General features: G+C 42.2%; 1 protein-coding gene across 5 annotated transcripts in view; it reads left to right on the forward strand.

The window, feature by feature from the left end:
* The window catches only part of GALNT13 (polypeptide N-acetylgalactosaminyltransferase 13), a 152,447-nt gene extending 138,839 nt beyond the window's left edge, over positions 1-13,608 (forward strand). For 3 of the 5 annotated variants that reach the window (XM_062637803.1, XM_062637806.1, XM_062637804.1), the window contains exons 13-15: positions 3,004-3,033; positions 5,219-5,417; positions 9,126-9,251. In XM_062637803.1, coding sequence (XP_062493787.1) covers positions 3,004-3,033; positions 5,219-5,404 — 216 coding nt within the window. In that variant the 3' untranslated portion in view covers positions 5,405-5,417; positions 9,126-9,251. Of the gene's footprint in view, positions 1-3,003; positions 3,034-5,218; positions 5,418-9,125 lie in introns of all 5 variants that reach the window. The other 2 variants (XM_062637807.1, XM_062637808.1) reach the window with 2 other exon arrangements.
* Positions 13,609-13,987: the final 379 nt, after the last annotated feature.

Genomic DNA, 13,987 nt, shown 5'->3' on the forward strand with positions numbered 1-13,987 from the left:
AATATCTTAGTGTTTTATGGCTGAATAATTCTTCTTTTTAAATGGGATAGGAAAGAGCAGATGAAAGCTAAGGCATTTAATTTAAGCTTTTGCTTTTTGATATGGAGGTGCAGTTCTGCATGGTGGAATTCACACAAAAGTATTAGTATTCTCTTCAAGGCAGCATCTTTCTAATATGTTACAGAAAGAAAAAAACACGCAAATATTGCATAATATTGAACTGCCAAGTAGAAAAGCAACGATACTTACCACTGAGATGCAATTTATTTGTTACCTTTTGTTACCTTCTTGAGTTTAAACAAATTTTCTCTTTCATAAGGAAGATTATTTTTCTTCTTGACAAAATGCATGCATATTTTGATGATTTTTTGATGTTTTTGAAGATGTTCAGGCCCGTAATCAACACCTGAGATTTAAGATTAGTGGCTGCCCCATGGTCTGTGCGTATGTGGCTCTGCTACTCTCCATTTAGAAATCCCAGATTAGCATTGGTGCATTTCCATGGCTGCAATGGGAGAAAAATACTGTAAAGCTGAAAAAAATACTGGTGTACTAAAAGGCATGAAGTCTAAAAAGTATTTCCAGTGTGTTCATAGAAACAGCTGGTTTCACCTTGCTGCATGAAAGGTAAATTTGTTTCAACCATGTATGTTCTTTAATTTTAGTGTTGGAAACATGCTGTTTTTTTCTCTTAAACTTAACATAAGAGATCCACAGTGGAAAATTTCTAAGGAGCTGTGTAAAACCAGAATCAACCGTTAGATGGAGCTCATAAAAAAGAAATACACCATTTTTTATGTAAGGGATCTCCAAGACAAGGGCTTTGCTATTTGTTCCACGAACATTTCTGTTTAGTGACAGGAATATTTTTGTTACCAGTTTTAGTCTGTGAACATTCAGACTTCAGCTTGCAAACTTCCCTTTGATGACAGTATTGATATTTATGATCCAGGACCTCCAAAACAAGAAGGACATGGACCTGATGGATCAAGTCCAGAGAAGGGCCATGAAGATGCTCTGCAGGCTGGAGCACCTCTCCTATGGAGACAGGCTAATAAATTACATCTCACAGAAAAGAATGTTACAGTTCCCAAATGGTTGTTCTCACCCTGAAGAAAGCAAACATTTAAGTTGGTATTTGCAGGGATTAATGTCATATCATGTAACTAGATGAGCAGTCAGAGCGCTAAATTATTCTTGCATCTTTCTCCAAAAAACACCCCTTAAAAATTAGTTTTATGGACTTTCTGCTTAGTGGCATAGGACTCGGCAGTACCCAGCCTGAGTGACGGGTACACCTATAAAATCCTAATTTATTGATTGAGAGGGTTGGTGTAAGAAGCAAAGCTGTTCAATGAACTTTTTGTGAATAACCTGTTGCGCTCTTGCTTGTTTGTTTCATTTGCAGCATGGAGAATATTTTACATGAAGCTTAAAAAGAAAGTTGAATTTTTTATTTTTTTTTTCTCAAAGCCCTGAATTGCAGGTTCAAGTAAAGCATTCCCTTTTAATATCTGCATAAAATGGAACTCTGTGCTGAAATGAAATCATTTGCAATCAGAAAGTGGGGGGGTTTTGCTCTTCAAACAGATTTTTCCATAATTCTGTTTTTCAGTTTGACAGAAGCATAACACACAGTGGTTGTGTCTCTGGGGCTGATATGTCTGACCCATAGGTCATACAGGGTTGCCTAAATGTTGTATTCCATTCATTTTTCCTGCAACGCAGTTTTCAGTGAGCGGCATCTCTTTTTTAACCCAATGGGGTGAATTATTTTTGATACCCGGTCTAGTGGAAGGTTAGAACTAGGTGAGCTTTAACATCCCTTCCAACCCAAACCATTCCTTGATTTTATGATACTCATATCTATATAGTCTAAAAAGAAGCCTTTATATGCACAAAATATTAATAATATAGTCTGGATTTAAGGAAACACTAAATAAAGAAACCTGCTGTCACCAGGAGAAACAACAGCGCTGAATTTCAGCCTGCATATCCCCCCAGCAAGCTGTTGCCAGGAAGGGTAGCCAAGTCTGTGCAGCAGTCTCCATTTCTAATGCAAAATGGCTTTTAACACTTGAGGTAGAAGTAGTTTACAGCATTTTTAAACATCTCTTTTACTGAATGTTTCAGCATCTTGACAGGAATTTTTTTTTCTTCTCTTTTCTTTTTTTTTTTTTTAATTCCTTTGCCTTCCATTATTGAATTTTGATGCTTTCCTTTCCTACTTCTTGAAAAACACAGTAAGATTCCTGGCCCTTTCTCAAGCTGCCCATTACCTTGCAAGGGCAGCTCTATAAATCAGCTGTGTCAAGGGGATGTGCCAAGTTAGACGTTTCCAAGCTTTCAAAGGTTTCTTGTCAGTGTGTGTTTTACAGCATATTTATAATGCATTAAAATTGTTTGCTTTGGAATGGGGGTGGGAAACAAGGTGACAGGTCAGCAGAAAAAGATCTGGGAGTGAGGATGGGCTGGAGCCAGAGTTTCTGCCTCAGCCTCTGATCTTGCTTGTCTAATGAAACATGTTTTACCAATTTTGCTATGGTAGCTATTTGCTTGGTTTGTCCCTGTACTGGGGCACTGGTCTTGCTGGAGATATTTGTGCAGGAGTGACAGGGAGCTGCCAGATAGATCCCTAAGGTCCAGGTTTGTGCTGATGTCCCTGGTGACTCCTCTTGTGTTTCCCTGTGGCATCCCGGCAAACATAGTATGTAAAGTGTGCTGAAATTTTATAACATGTAACACATGAATGAACTCGGTGGAAAAATAATGCTGTAAAGATGTCACATGTGGTAGAAAATAGTTTCATTTCCTCATGCATGGATGATGATGTCAGGATTTGATCTTGTCCAATTACTGTTATTTGTCGCTCGATGCAGTATTTGTCCATGCAGAGACGTTGCATTGACATTCACAAAGAGCTGAGATCTTCACAAAAACCAGTTTCTCGAGTCCCTCTTTGATTCCAATTTCCTTTATTCTTTTTTTTTCCCCTTCCACCAGTATGTTGGTAAATGGGAATATAGCTTTGAGGTAAGTTTGGTAACAACTGCAACCCCTGCACCAAACCCTAGAATAGCGCATCTCTTGCTTGCTTCTCGAACAGTGCTGTGTTAAAGTGATGTGTCCTAGTACCTTTACATAATTGCTGCTACATGCCAAATGTCATTTATTCAGGTAGTCAGTACACGGTGTCAGGCTGCCAATGTTTTCTTCGGAATATATGTGTCAGAGTGATAACTCAAAGGTATCATGTCAGAAAAGTGATTTGATGAAAGGCAGATGCTGATGTTGGTGTGCACAAGAGGATGCTGGCATGTAGGGATAGGACAATAAGGAAGGGTTTTAAACTGAACGAATGTAGGTTTAGATTAGATATTAGGAAGTTGTTCTTCCCTGTGAGGGTGCTGAGGCCTTGGCACAGGTTGCCCAGAGAAGCTGTGGCTGCCCCATCCTTGGAATTAAGGCCAGGCTGGATGGGGCTTTGAGCAACCTGGACTAGTGGAACGTGTCCCTGCCCATGGCAGGGGGTTGGAACTGGATGAGCTTTAAGGTCCCTTCCAACCCAAACCATGCTCTGATTCTATGAGTAGAGAAAAGCAGGGAACATCAATTTATGGTGTAAAGATCGATGGCTGAGAAACACATGAGTACATGGATACAGTGTCTGGGAAGAGCTGGCTTGTTTCTTGTGCATTTTTTGTTCACAAATGATGTAAATACACATTGCATTATCAATGTCACATCTGCTGGTCTGCATCCTTCATGTTTGTCTTCTTAAAGTTATGGGACCAGCTGGAGTTGGTGTAGTCAAACTAACTTGTACCAGAAGAGATTATGGCTAATAGTTTGAATAGTCCTATAAATTGCAGTCTTATTACTAACTTCTACCTTGTGAGGTTATTATAATTCAGCTAGTCCTATAAACTGCAGTCTTTTTACTATGTAATTGAAAGTCCTTAGTGCTTAAAAAATCAGTAAGGAAAACATTGCAGGGATTTTTATTATTTTTTTACATTACCTTCTTAGAAAGTAGTGTTTAATAAAATGAGTGGAGAGGACAAATGATTTCATTCTTTCAATACTACAGATTTTCTCAAGTCAGTGCAACCTTGCTGATGTACACAAGTTAAACTTGCTGTACCATGTACCAGAAAAAGGAGTCTGGTCAGATTAGCAAAATAATACTTATACTTTTTATGCCCATATGAAAAATCTACTAAATTTAGTAATTTACTGTAGTATAAACGTGCAATATAGAGAGACTGTGACATTTTGAAGTAATTTATTTATGTACCTCTGTATTCCCTTAAAAGAATAGTAGCCAGAAGTGAAGATGAAGCAATAATACACAATGAAACAAAACTAAGCAGTGATGTTTGCACTGGTTACTCAAAGTGACATTATAAGGACATTCATTCTTGGTATTTTTAGTGGCTTCTTTATACATACGTTACTTTTACCCTACTAAGCCAAAGTCACAGAGCAGGAGAGGGTGAGGGAACAGCAGCTGGGGCCAGGATGCAGGAGGAGCATCCCCAAGCAGCACCAGCCCTGGGCACCTGCCATGATCTGGCTGTCGCAGCCTAGGGTAAGATTTAGGAAAATAAAAGCTGCCCTCTAACTCTGTCTACCTGACTGGTAAAAGAAGAGCTGAAATCGCACTTGACAAAAGAAATTCTGATTTCCCTTTATGTAAATGTTTAATTCATTATATTTTTAATTTAGTAATGCTTGAGTAGGCTTCAGGATGGTTAGCACAAGTTATTACTGCAATAGAAACATCATCTCTGCCCAAATCTTGCTGTGCAATGGGAAATCATGATTGCAGTGAGGCAGCAAGGGGAGGAGGGTTCAGAGGCATACTCGGTCTAAATTGCAAAATGTAAAGTGAACAGGTCTCAAGTGGACCGGTCCCTCAAAGCAAAGCAGCTAGAACATTTTTTTTGAAGCTGAAACTTGGTTATATATACATTATATATATATAATATGAGCATTTATGTGTGTGTTATGGCTGTGTAAGCTAGCACAATTTCCTTATGATTTGGCACTGGTGTGCTCACAGGCGCAGTTACCCATTAGTAATTCCCGTCAGAGTGCTCTTAGCTTTATCTGGTTCACTGCTGTGGATGTCTAATCAAACAGTCTGTTACTTTTTCCTTTGTTTGTCATTGTCTTTGCTGGTTTTGTTTACTTTTTCCATTTTTCTGTTATGCAGACCCATACATTTCTTCATATAATCACCCAGTCATGCCTGACAGTAAGCAGGATAGAGGATGGCACCCGTGGTCCCACGGTGGAGGCTTGCGATGGCAGCCCCTTACAAATGTGGATTCTAAGAAACTACACGAGGCTGGAAGTCTTTAGAAAAATTTTTTACAGCCCCACTGACTATTTCCTTTAAGAAACAGTTGGAGGTTGGTATTAAAAAGCAAATAGCATGTGATGCTTTAAGCTGTTCCCAGAAAATTGTTTCTCTGTTCTCTGCCTGTTAAACTCAGCTGAATTTCTTTCTTGTTTTCACAGATGCTTATACAGATACATAATAGTATGTATGGTTAATGTTAGTTATTACTTATTTTTAATTTTAACTAATTTTAGATTAATTCAACTACCTTGATCTATTGATGTCAATGTGCTTGTTCCTGTTGGCGACAGCTGAAGGTTTGGTTCCTATTCTAAGACATAGAAATTATGCTAATTGCTTAATATTTTTCAGAAGTCTTCATCTTGAAAATTCCCAATTTTAAGTAATTCAGTCCTAGAGATATTAGTCACAGATAATTTTAAAATATTAGTCACTGAAGGAATCAAAATATTGTGCCAGCTACTGTTCTTTCCTAGACAGTTGGTAGTTGTCTAGTTCCTAGACAGCTGAGTAATACAGGGGATGGTGATGGGGCAGCACATGTGCAGGGGTGCAGGCTGGGTTTCCTCTCATTTGTCATCTCCTCCCCAGTCAAACAATGTCACCTTCCTGTCTGAGTGCATCCTGCTGAAATCAAGTGGAAGCCTCTCTTGTTAGTGGCAGACCGCTAACAACTGTAGCCAGCAGCATCTCAGCAGGTGATGTGGAGTTTCAGCTTCATTGTTTGCCGTAATGTGTTCAGAGTCCTCACTCATCAGAGCTATTATTTGCATGCATTTGGTAAGCAGGCAACCACTGAGCATCTGCACAGCTGTACAGGCAGCTCTGTAGCCATGCATGTGTTCTCATGTCTGTGTAAAATAAACATTTTAGGCTGGCTTGTACGAGTATCACATTGCCTAGTAATGAATTGTTTTCCAAGCAAATGAGACCTTTTTTGTAATAGCATAAATAATGATAGAACACAGAAAGGAAAAATTTATGAGATGGGTTGAAAATCCCAATGATACGGTAATCTAGCATGAAAGTATTCACTGAATAACAGGGAACAGCTGATGGAGGCAACAGCAGCGTTTTTAGACTTGTTTTCATTTCTGGTTATAGTAGAAAATGATAGCAGTTTAATTGCACTTAAAACAATATAAGTGAAGAATCAGTGATGCTTTGAGCAGTGCTATTTAGTAAACAAGCTACTTCTGTTAGCACTGCTAATTCTTTCCTCTTGTAATTAGAGGGAAAAATGCCTTATATTCATCAGTGAATGCATATCAAATGGCCCCTTGGTGATTTGTTATAATATCTGCAGGCTTTCTTTGAGAATTGTGTAATAGTTTGTTATAAGTTGAGGCAAATCTCTAGGGGAAAGCTGTTAAAAGAGTATTCATAATACAAATTTGGACTGTTAATATGTGACATGGCAATCCAGTATGAACTAAAATTATACAGTGCAATAGCACAGGTATATGTTTGGATAATACGACCACATCGACACTGTTAGCATTTCCCAGCAGTTTAATTGAAAAAAACAGACAGTAGTCTTTTGTTTTTCATACAAAGATACATAAATTAGTACTGTGTGGTGCATCAGAGATGCCAGTTGTTAAAATAACTTACTTCCGTAACTTCAGTTACAGTAGCATTGTTTATATTATATATAAATAATATATCACACAATGCCGCTGCAATACTGCTGCTGCTCCAAGACTTTGGGTTGAGCTCTGCTGTTGTGCAAACTGATTCATCCTTTCTCCCTCCTCCAGGAGGCTGCAGGCTTTTACCCCCCACCCTTGTTCCCCTAGTTATTGCTTTACATGGTGTTTGACATAAAATTGGTTTCTGCTCCAGTGGAGGGTCTGCAAATACCATTTCAGTCATGAAATTGCCAGTTCCCTTGCTTGTTCTGGTTGTGGCAGGGTTATAATCCCTGTGGAGCTCCTGTGCAACAGCTCAGATCTTGTTTGACCACTTTACCTGGAGCATTAAGCTACCTGTATTAGGTTGCTTGACTCAGAGGACCTGCTAGAGCAAGTCCAGAGGAAGCAAAAATGATGCTCCAAGGGCTGGAGCATGTCTTCTATGGAGACAAGCTGAGAGAGCTGGGCTTGTTCAGCTTGGAGAAGAAGGTGGCTCTGGGGAGACCTTAGAGCAGCTTTCCAATGCCTAAAGGGGCCAACGAGAAAGCTGGAGAGGTGATTTTTAAAAGGACCTGTATGAATGGGACAAGGGGAATGGCTTTAAACTGACAGAGCGAAGATTTAAATCAGATATTAGGAAGAAGTTCTTTCCTGTGAGGGTGGTGAGGCCCTGGCACAGTTTGCCCAGAGAGGCTGTGGCTGCCCCATCCCTTTAAGTGTTCAAGGCCTGGGTGGATGGAGCTTTGAGCAACCTGGTCTAGTGGAAGGTGTCCGTGGTCTTCAAGGTCCTTCCAACACAAACCAGTCTGTTATTCTGTGAACAGAGTCCATATAATCCCATGGGGTAGAGGAGCTGGTGCAGGACCTGTCCTGCCGTAAAACTAAAAAAAGACCAAAATAATGACGTTTTGAGTCAGGTGCAGCAGCAAACACAGATGTTTACTGCCAAAATATTAAGTTGATATTGAGCTTGCAAGGCTGTGGATGACTACAAGTGCAGTGCCTGGCTATTGCATTGTGCAGGGCTTGGCTGTAGTAAAAGTATCTGGGAGCCAGGCTCTGCACTCTGGCTGAGGAGGGCAGAACACTGGGCTGGCACGTGGGGATATGGTGAGGTGGTCCCCAGCCCTGAGGCATTGGTTCAGCTCCATCCTCAGCTGGGCGCAGACCACAGCTGCTCTGCACCATTGTGCTGCCCTGGCTCCTGTGTGTGTCACTATATGGGCTACACAGGTCTGTCACAGACATGCCACTGTGGACTTCAAGTGTATCCAGGTGCATGAGCAGGTTTGCATATTATGCAGATTTGATTGAAGTGGGGCTTTTTTCAAGAACTGGAGGACCTTTTAGGTAATAGTAAATTGGTAAATGCAACACTTTTTATCAGAGGCGCTTAAGGTGTGTTCTTAATTGCTGTGACCCCCAGGTCAACCCCAGAGGAGTGACACCTGCTGCTCAGCTGCACATGTACCTGTCTTGTTTTATCTGAGTGCACAACTTCATGTTTAACTGCCCTGGATGTCTTCATGGACATGTTCTCCCAATGCTTTTGAATGGAAGATGATTTATTTCTTCAAAATAAATTCTGTTTTCTATCATCCCTTTTTGACTCTCTCATCCCTCAGAAATACAGTGTCATGTAGTAGGGTGTCACAAAGAAGAAGAAATGTATTGGAAACAGAAGAGTTTTTGCCTGCATGTTGCCATTGTTCACATAATACTTACAAATGTATTGCCATTAGGAGTTATTTCTGAACTGGTGCAGTGATCTGAAATGCACAGGTGTTCAGGTTGTTGGAAGCTAAAATCCTTAATCCAGAATACCGTTGTTTTGAAATAATACTTCCTTGCACTTATTTTGTGTTTTTCTGTTGCATTTATTTGTTGCTGGGTTCAACAGACGTGCTCGCTCTGTGGGTTGCCTGGCCATGCATGAGTAGGTGAGCTGGGCACCCCATAGCATGGTACGGGTTTTGTAGAGCTGTACAAGTGATGGCCAGGGATGAGTACTGGTGTCGTGGCTTGCGTAGTGGCTAGAATAAGATTGAAATAGGACCAAAAATACAATTACTGGTTTTCAGCGGTAATTATCTTGCTGCAGCTCTCACTCTTCTCTGTTGCAGAAGCTCACCCTGAAGCATGTCAACAGCAACCAGTGTCTGGATGAGCCGTCAGAGGAGGATAAGATGGTTCCCACCATGAGGGAGTGCGGTGACAGCCGTTCCCAGCAGTGGCTGCTGCGCAACATGACCTTGGGTGCCTGAAGTCAGCGCAGACCCACTGCCTCGTCTGGGATCTCTTCTCATTCTCTTCCTCCTCCTTCTCCTCCCATCCTCCTTGCTGAGGCCAGTGGTGCTGAAGCCCTCTCCAAATCCCAGCTGACAGAGCAAAGTCATGGGGCAGGGTTTCTTGATGCGTCAGGTCTCCACATGCCCCTTCAAAATCGTGACTGTTCAAAAGAAGCTCATCTGAGCCTATAAATGTCGAAATGTGTACTGTTACCAACACAAATCTGCTCAAAAATTGTTCCAGAGAAACCTCTGTGAGCCCTGTGTCAAAGAGGTTGGGATGGAGGGTATTTTCTGTTTGTCACACACCACTACAGAGAAGTGACCCAGTATAAAATGCCTTATAACACTAAACGGCATTGGGAACATCCTGACAGGCATCTCCCAGGCTGGATGTATTGGTTCTGGTCTTTCTTGGCAACACATGGCAGGCATTTGCTGTTCTCTGGTGTTGAAAGGGACTTGGTGAAGAACCCCACTGAGCGGCAAAGTTGCCAGGCTCTCAGCTTTGTGGTTTGTTCAGGGAAAAAAATGGGATCTGGTGTTTGGAAAAGCAACAAAACTGAGCAAAAACTGCACTCAGAAATTGAAATTAAATCAGATGAGGCAGCAACAAAAGAAGGACTGATGCATGTGGGTAACTCAGACCAGCACAGGTGGAACTGTCCTGCAGTGGGAAGAGAAATGGCTGGGGCTGACACTTGGGAGCTGCAAGGGGATTGCAGTTGGAGGTTCCAAAACCTGGCCCTCTGAGACTGCTGGAGACTGAGAGTTGGTCTGAACTTGGTCCCTAGCTGCTACCCTTGAGCATTAGTATATACCCACATCCTGTCTAAAGCACAGACAAGAGCCTCATCCGTGCATCCCCTACGCACAGAGGATAAAACTGGATTGATTCCCAGTTCTGGCTCCAGATGTTCTTGCTTCGATAGCAATGACAGATGCTTATTTATATTTTTAATAATTTTGTGGCTTAATAATTTCATTAGTGTGGTTATTAAAAATGTGCTGATGGCACACAGTTATGTCGGAAGCGTTGCAGGACCTGATGCCGTGCCAGGCCATGTGGGCGTAGGGAAGGGGCCCATATGTAAGGGTGACATTTCTTATATGTACTGTTGATCTTTCCTTTGCTGCTCCCAGCAGAACGTACTCCCCGAAATACATCTGCTGCGTGATGGGCTGGGCTGGGTTTTTGGCAATACTCTGTAATTTCTTATTGTCTAGAGGGTTCAAGAGACCTAAATCACAGGGCAGCAGCTATGAGGTAACTTCAGGACAGGTAAGTGGTGAAATGGTGTCCCATTATTTCACTCAAAACTCCTCAAAAGCTCTGTTTATGCACTAGGTCATTCAAAATGACAGTATTTTCTGTATAATGCTCTGGTTGCTATGGATTAATAGTATCATATATGTACCTACTATAAATTTATAGATCATCCATATTTTCTCAATACACTTAAATTGAAAAAGTGTTTGTTGTGCATGCGTGGGAGCTAGGGTGTCACGGGTTAACTCAGACTGGAAGCTCATCTAGTCCAGCATTCCTGCTCAAAGTAGGGTCAAATAGTTCCATTTCTCATCTTCAGGTCACTAGAGAAGTACACGATATGGCTTAAAAGCTAGCAAAACAGGAGGTGGCCATAATTCTCCTTCATAGAAAGGGCATGAGAACATCACAAACAAATTCAACCCCCAGTCTCCATGCAGACAAAAATAAGTTGTATCCTTATCTCCTTTCCAAGAGCTTTGCCGTGTGCACAGCCAGTTGTGCTGGTAGGTCATGTATCTAGGCTCTTGGCTTCTGTATGGTTTAGCAGAAGGAAGCACTGTGGAATGTCCTGCAGCATCCAGGAGCACTGAGAGAGGGCAGCAGGCTCTGGTGGTAATTTGGAAATACCCCCAGTTTTGGGGGGGCGAAGGCTGGCAAGTCGTAGAATCACGGAATCATAGAATTATTTGGGTTGGACAGGACCTTACAGCTCATACAGTTCCAACGTTCTGCCAAGGGAAGCAACACCTTCCACTAGACCAGGTTGCTAAAAGCCCCATCCAACCTGGCCTTGAACACTTAAAGGGATGGGGCAGCCACAGCCTCTCTGGGCTACCTGTGCCAGTGCCTCACCACCCTCACAGGGAAGAATTTCTTCCTAATACCTAATCTGAATCTCCCCTCTGTCAGTTTAAAGCCATTCCCCCTTGTTCTATCCCTACAAGCCCATGTCAAAAGTCCCTCTCCAGGTCTCTTGTCAGCCCCTTTAGGTACTGGCAGCTGCTCTAAGGTCTTCTGGAGTCTTCTCTTCTCCAGGCTAAACAAGCCTAACTCTTCTACTGTTCAGATACCCTTCACTGCCTGTTCAGATCCCAGGGTTTTCTTGGCATCGTAGCTGGAGGGTGATGACAAAGTGCAATCAGTGTGCAAGTGTGTAGCCTTTAGGCACAGTCTCAAAAATGGATAAATAATATTTTTCTCCTTACAATTATAATAAAGGTTATTATTCTTCTAAAGTTTATAATCCCTTGACCAAGATAGCAAGCTTGCAGTGTTTGGGTGGTTGGTGCCTGCATTGCTATGTCCCTGCTTGGGTAAGAAGGGAGATGCCTTTGTGTTGTATTACACTTATTTAGGAGCAAGTGCATGCATCCCTCGTGACCAGAGCAGGACTATTGCTGTAGGTCCTCAGCACACTAGCAGGGTGGCCTGCTGCCTAGAAACTGTGCTCAGACCTAGAGGAAAGCGCTGAAATATCTGTTCAACTTCTGTCCCTCCTGGATAAGGATACAGAAACCCCGCGAGTCTCACTGCACGGGAATTTCAGGCAAAGCCTCAGGTACAGCAAGTGAGGGGGTGATGGTGGAGGTGCCTTAAATGCTGATAAGCATTGGAGATGATAAATGATGGGGTTTAGAGAATGAGTGTAAGTTACTGTGCTTGGGCTTCTGCCCTTCCTCCTGCCACTGGACTCAGGTGTTGCCTTGGCAGGTGATTTGGGCTAAAATAATTGAAAATAGATTGTTTGGTTGCCTCGGTCGGTGTGTATCTGAAGTTCAGTACCCACAAATGACCACAGAAGAACATCACTTGGTCTTTGTTTCCCCATCTATAAAATATCTCAGAAAGGTGTCGGGAGGATTAACTTTGATTTGCACAGTGTGTTTAAAATATAAAGAACCTTACGAATGCTGAATATTTATTGTTTTCATTGAAAAGTGTTGCCAGTTTTTGTGGTTATAAGATGATGAAATGGGAGTGAGCTGTAATGCTGGGTGGCAATCGCAAGCTGACCGCTTTGAGGAGTAAGTTGAACCATAAACGCTGTACAAAGCTGCAGTCCTTTTTATCTCCCGGCACTTCCTGGCGATCCATGGGGGTGAGGACACCCAGGAATAACCCCCAAACTGAAATGGGCATTTGGATCAATTGACCTAGGTGGGTTTTTCTACCGATGCATATACGCTGGTTGCTGGGAGGATTTTATCTATTTGTTGTGCTCTAATAGGAATAGCGCTGTGAAGAGAAGTTGCAAAACTCCATGTTCTGATTTTAGTTTTAATTTGCAATTGGAGATCTCCTCAGATCCTATACCATAGGCTGCATCTCAGTGGGTGCTGGGCAGAGCCTGACATGGTGATCCTCCAAAGGCCAGAGCTGTTAAACAGACTGGAACAATTTGGGGAGATAAAAAAGAGTTGGGCAGTGCTGGTGAATGTCACAGCCTACCCAGGACATTTGTGCTTTTTAGGGGGAGCTGATAGCCTGCCTGCATCCCTGTGGCTCACACCGCGGGTGAGGCTACACCACATGTAACCTGCTACTAATGATGAGCTGTGATCTGGTCCAGTCGTGTTTTGGATGAACACCAGCAATGTGTTACAATGCTTGTGTGGCTTTCCGTGTCTATGCCGACTTGCAGTCACATCCAGCCAGAACCATTGCTCCAGTATGTGGCCACCCCCATTTTATTTTCTTTTTTCCTCTGTGAGCACATATTCAGGACAGCTCGGTAAGCAGTGCCCACGAAAAGGCCACGGTGCTCTGAGATACTACAGACTTATCTGAAAAAATGCTGGAATTCTGCTCGGTATTTTCCAAGGCAGGATGAGACTGAGGTGCAGTGGTTTGGAGAACACGCTTGCAGAGGCTCCTGAATAAGTGCTGGGAACACAGATTTAAATTAAATTTCTAAAAGCAGATTGTGGATAAAGAATTACGCATTTTAAATGTTGTAACAGTTATCAAATGGTAAACTGGTACTCTTTGCTGTACATTTAAATATTTATACATTTTTGTAGAATTAAAATATACCAGTTTAGTTTTCTTCTGGTGCATTTGTCTTTTTCTAGATGTACTTATTTTTTGTATGGTAAAGCAAGGGATGGGGAGGTGGCTGCACACAGACCACGGCTGGGCCAATGCAGCTGCTTGCAGCTGTTCGCCACCTGGAGTTTAAGGCTCTGTTTCCAGCCATCCCCTGGAAAACACTGTCAGGCAGGAAAAGTGAGCTCAGCTATGCGTCCCATATAGTCCAAGGAGTCACACTGGGGTCTGCGTCTCACACCTGAACCTCTAGTCTTTACACTACTGTGTTGGATATTGCCCATATGCTGCATGAACTATCTGTATGTTGGGAAAAATAATAATTAAATGGGAAAGAAGTAATCTCCTGCATATAAATCCTGCTCCAGCCCTCCCTGCA

Source organism: Pezoporus occidentalis, unplaced genomic scaffold, assembly GCF_034315485.1.
Source record: "Pezoporus occidentalis ecotype Australia unplaced genomic scaffold, CSIRO_AGI_Poc_V1 ctg54, whole genome shotgun sequence".
NCBI classification, from domain to species: domain Eukaryota; kingdom Metazoa; phylum Chordata; class Aves; order Psittaciformes; family Psittacidae; genus Pezoporus; species Pezoporus occidentalis.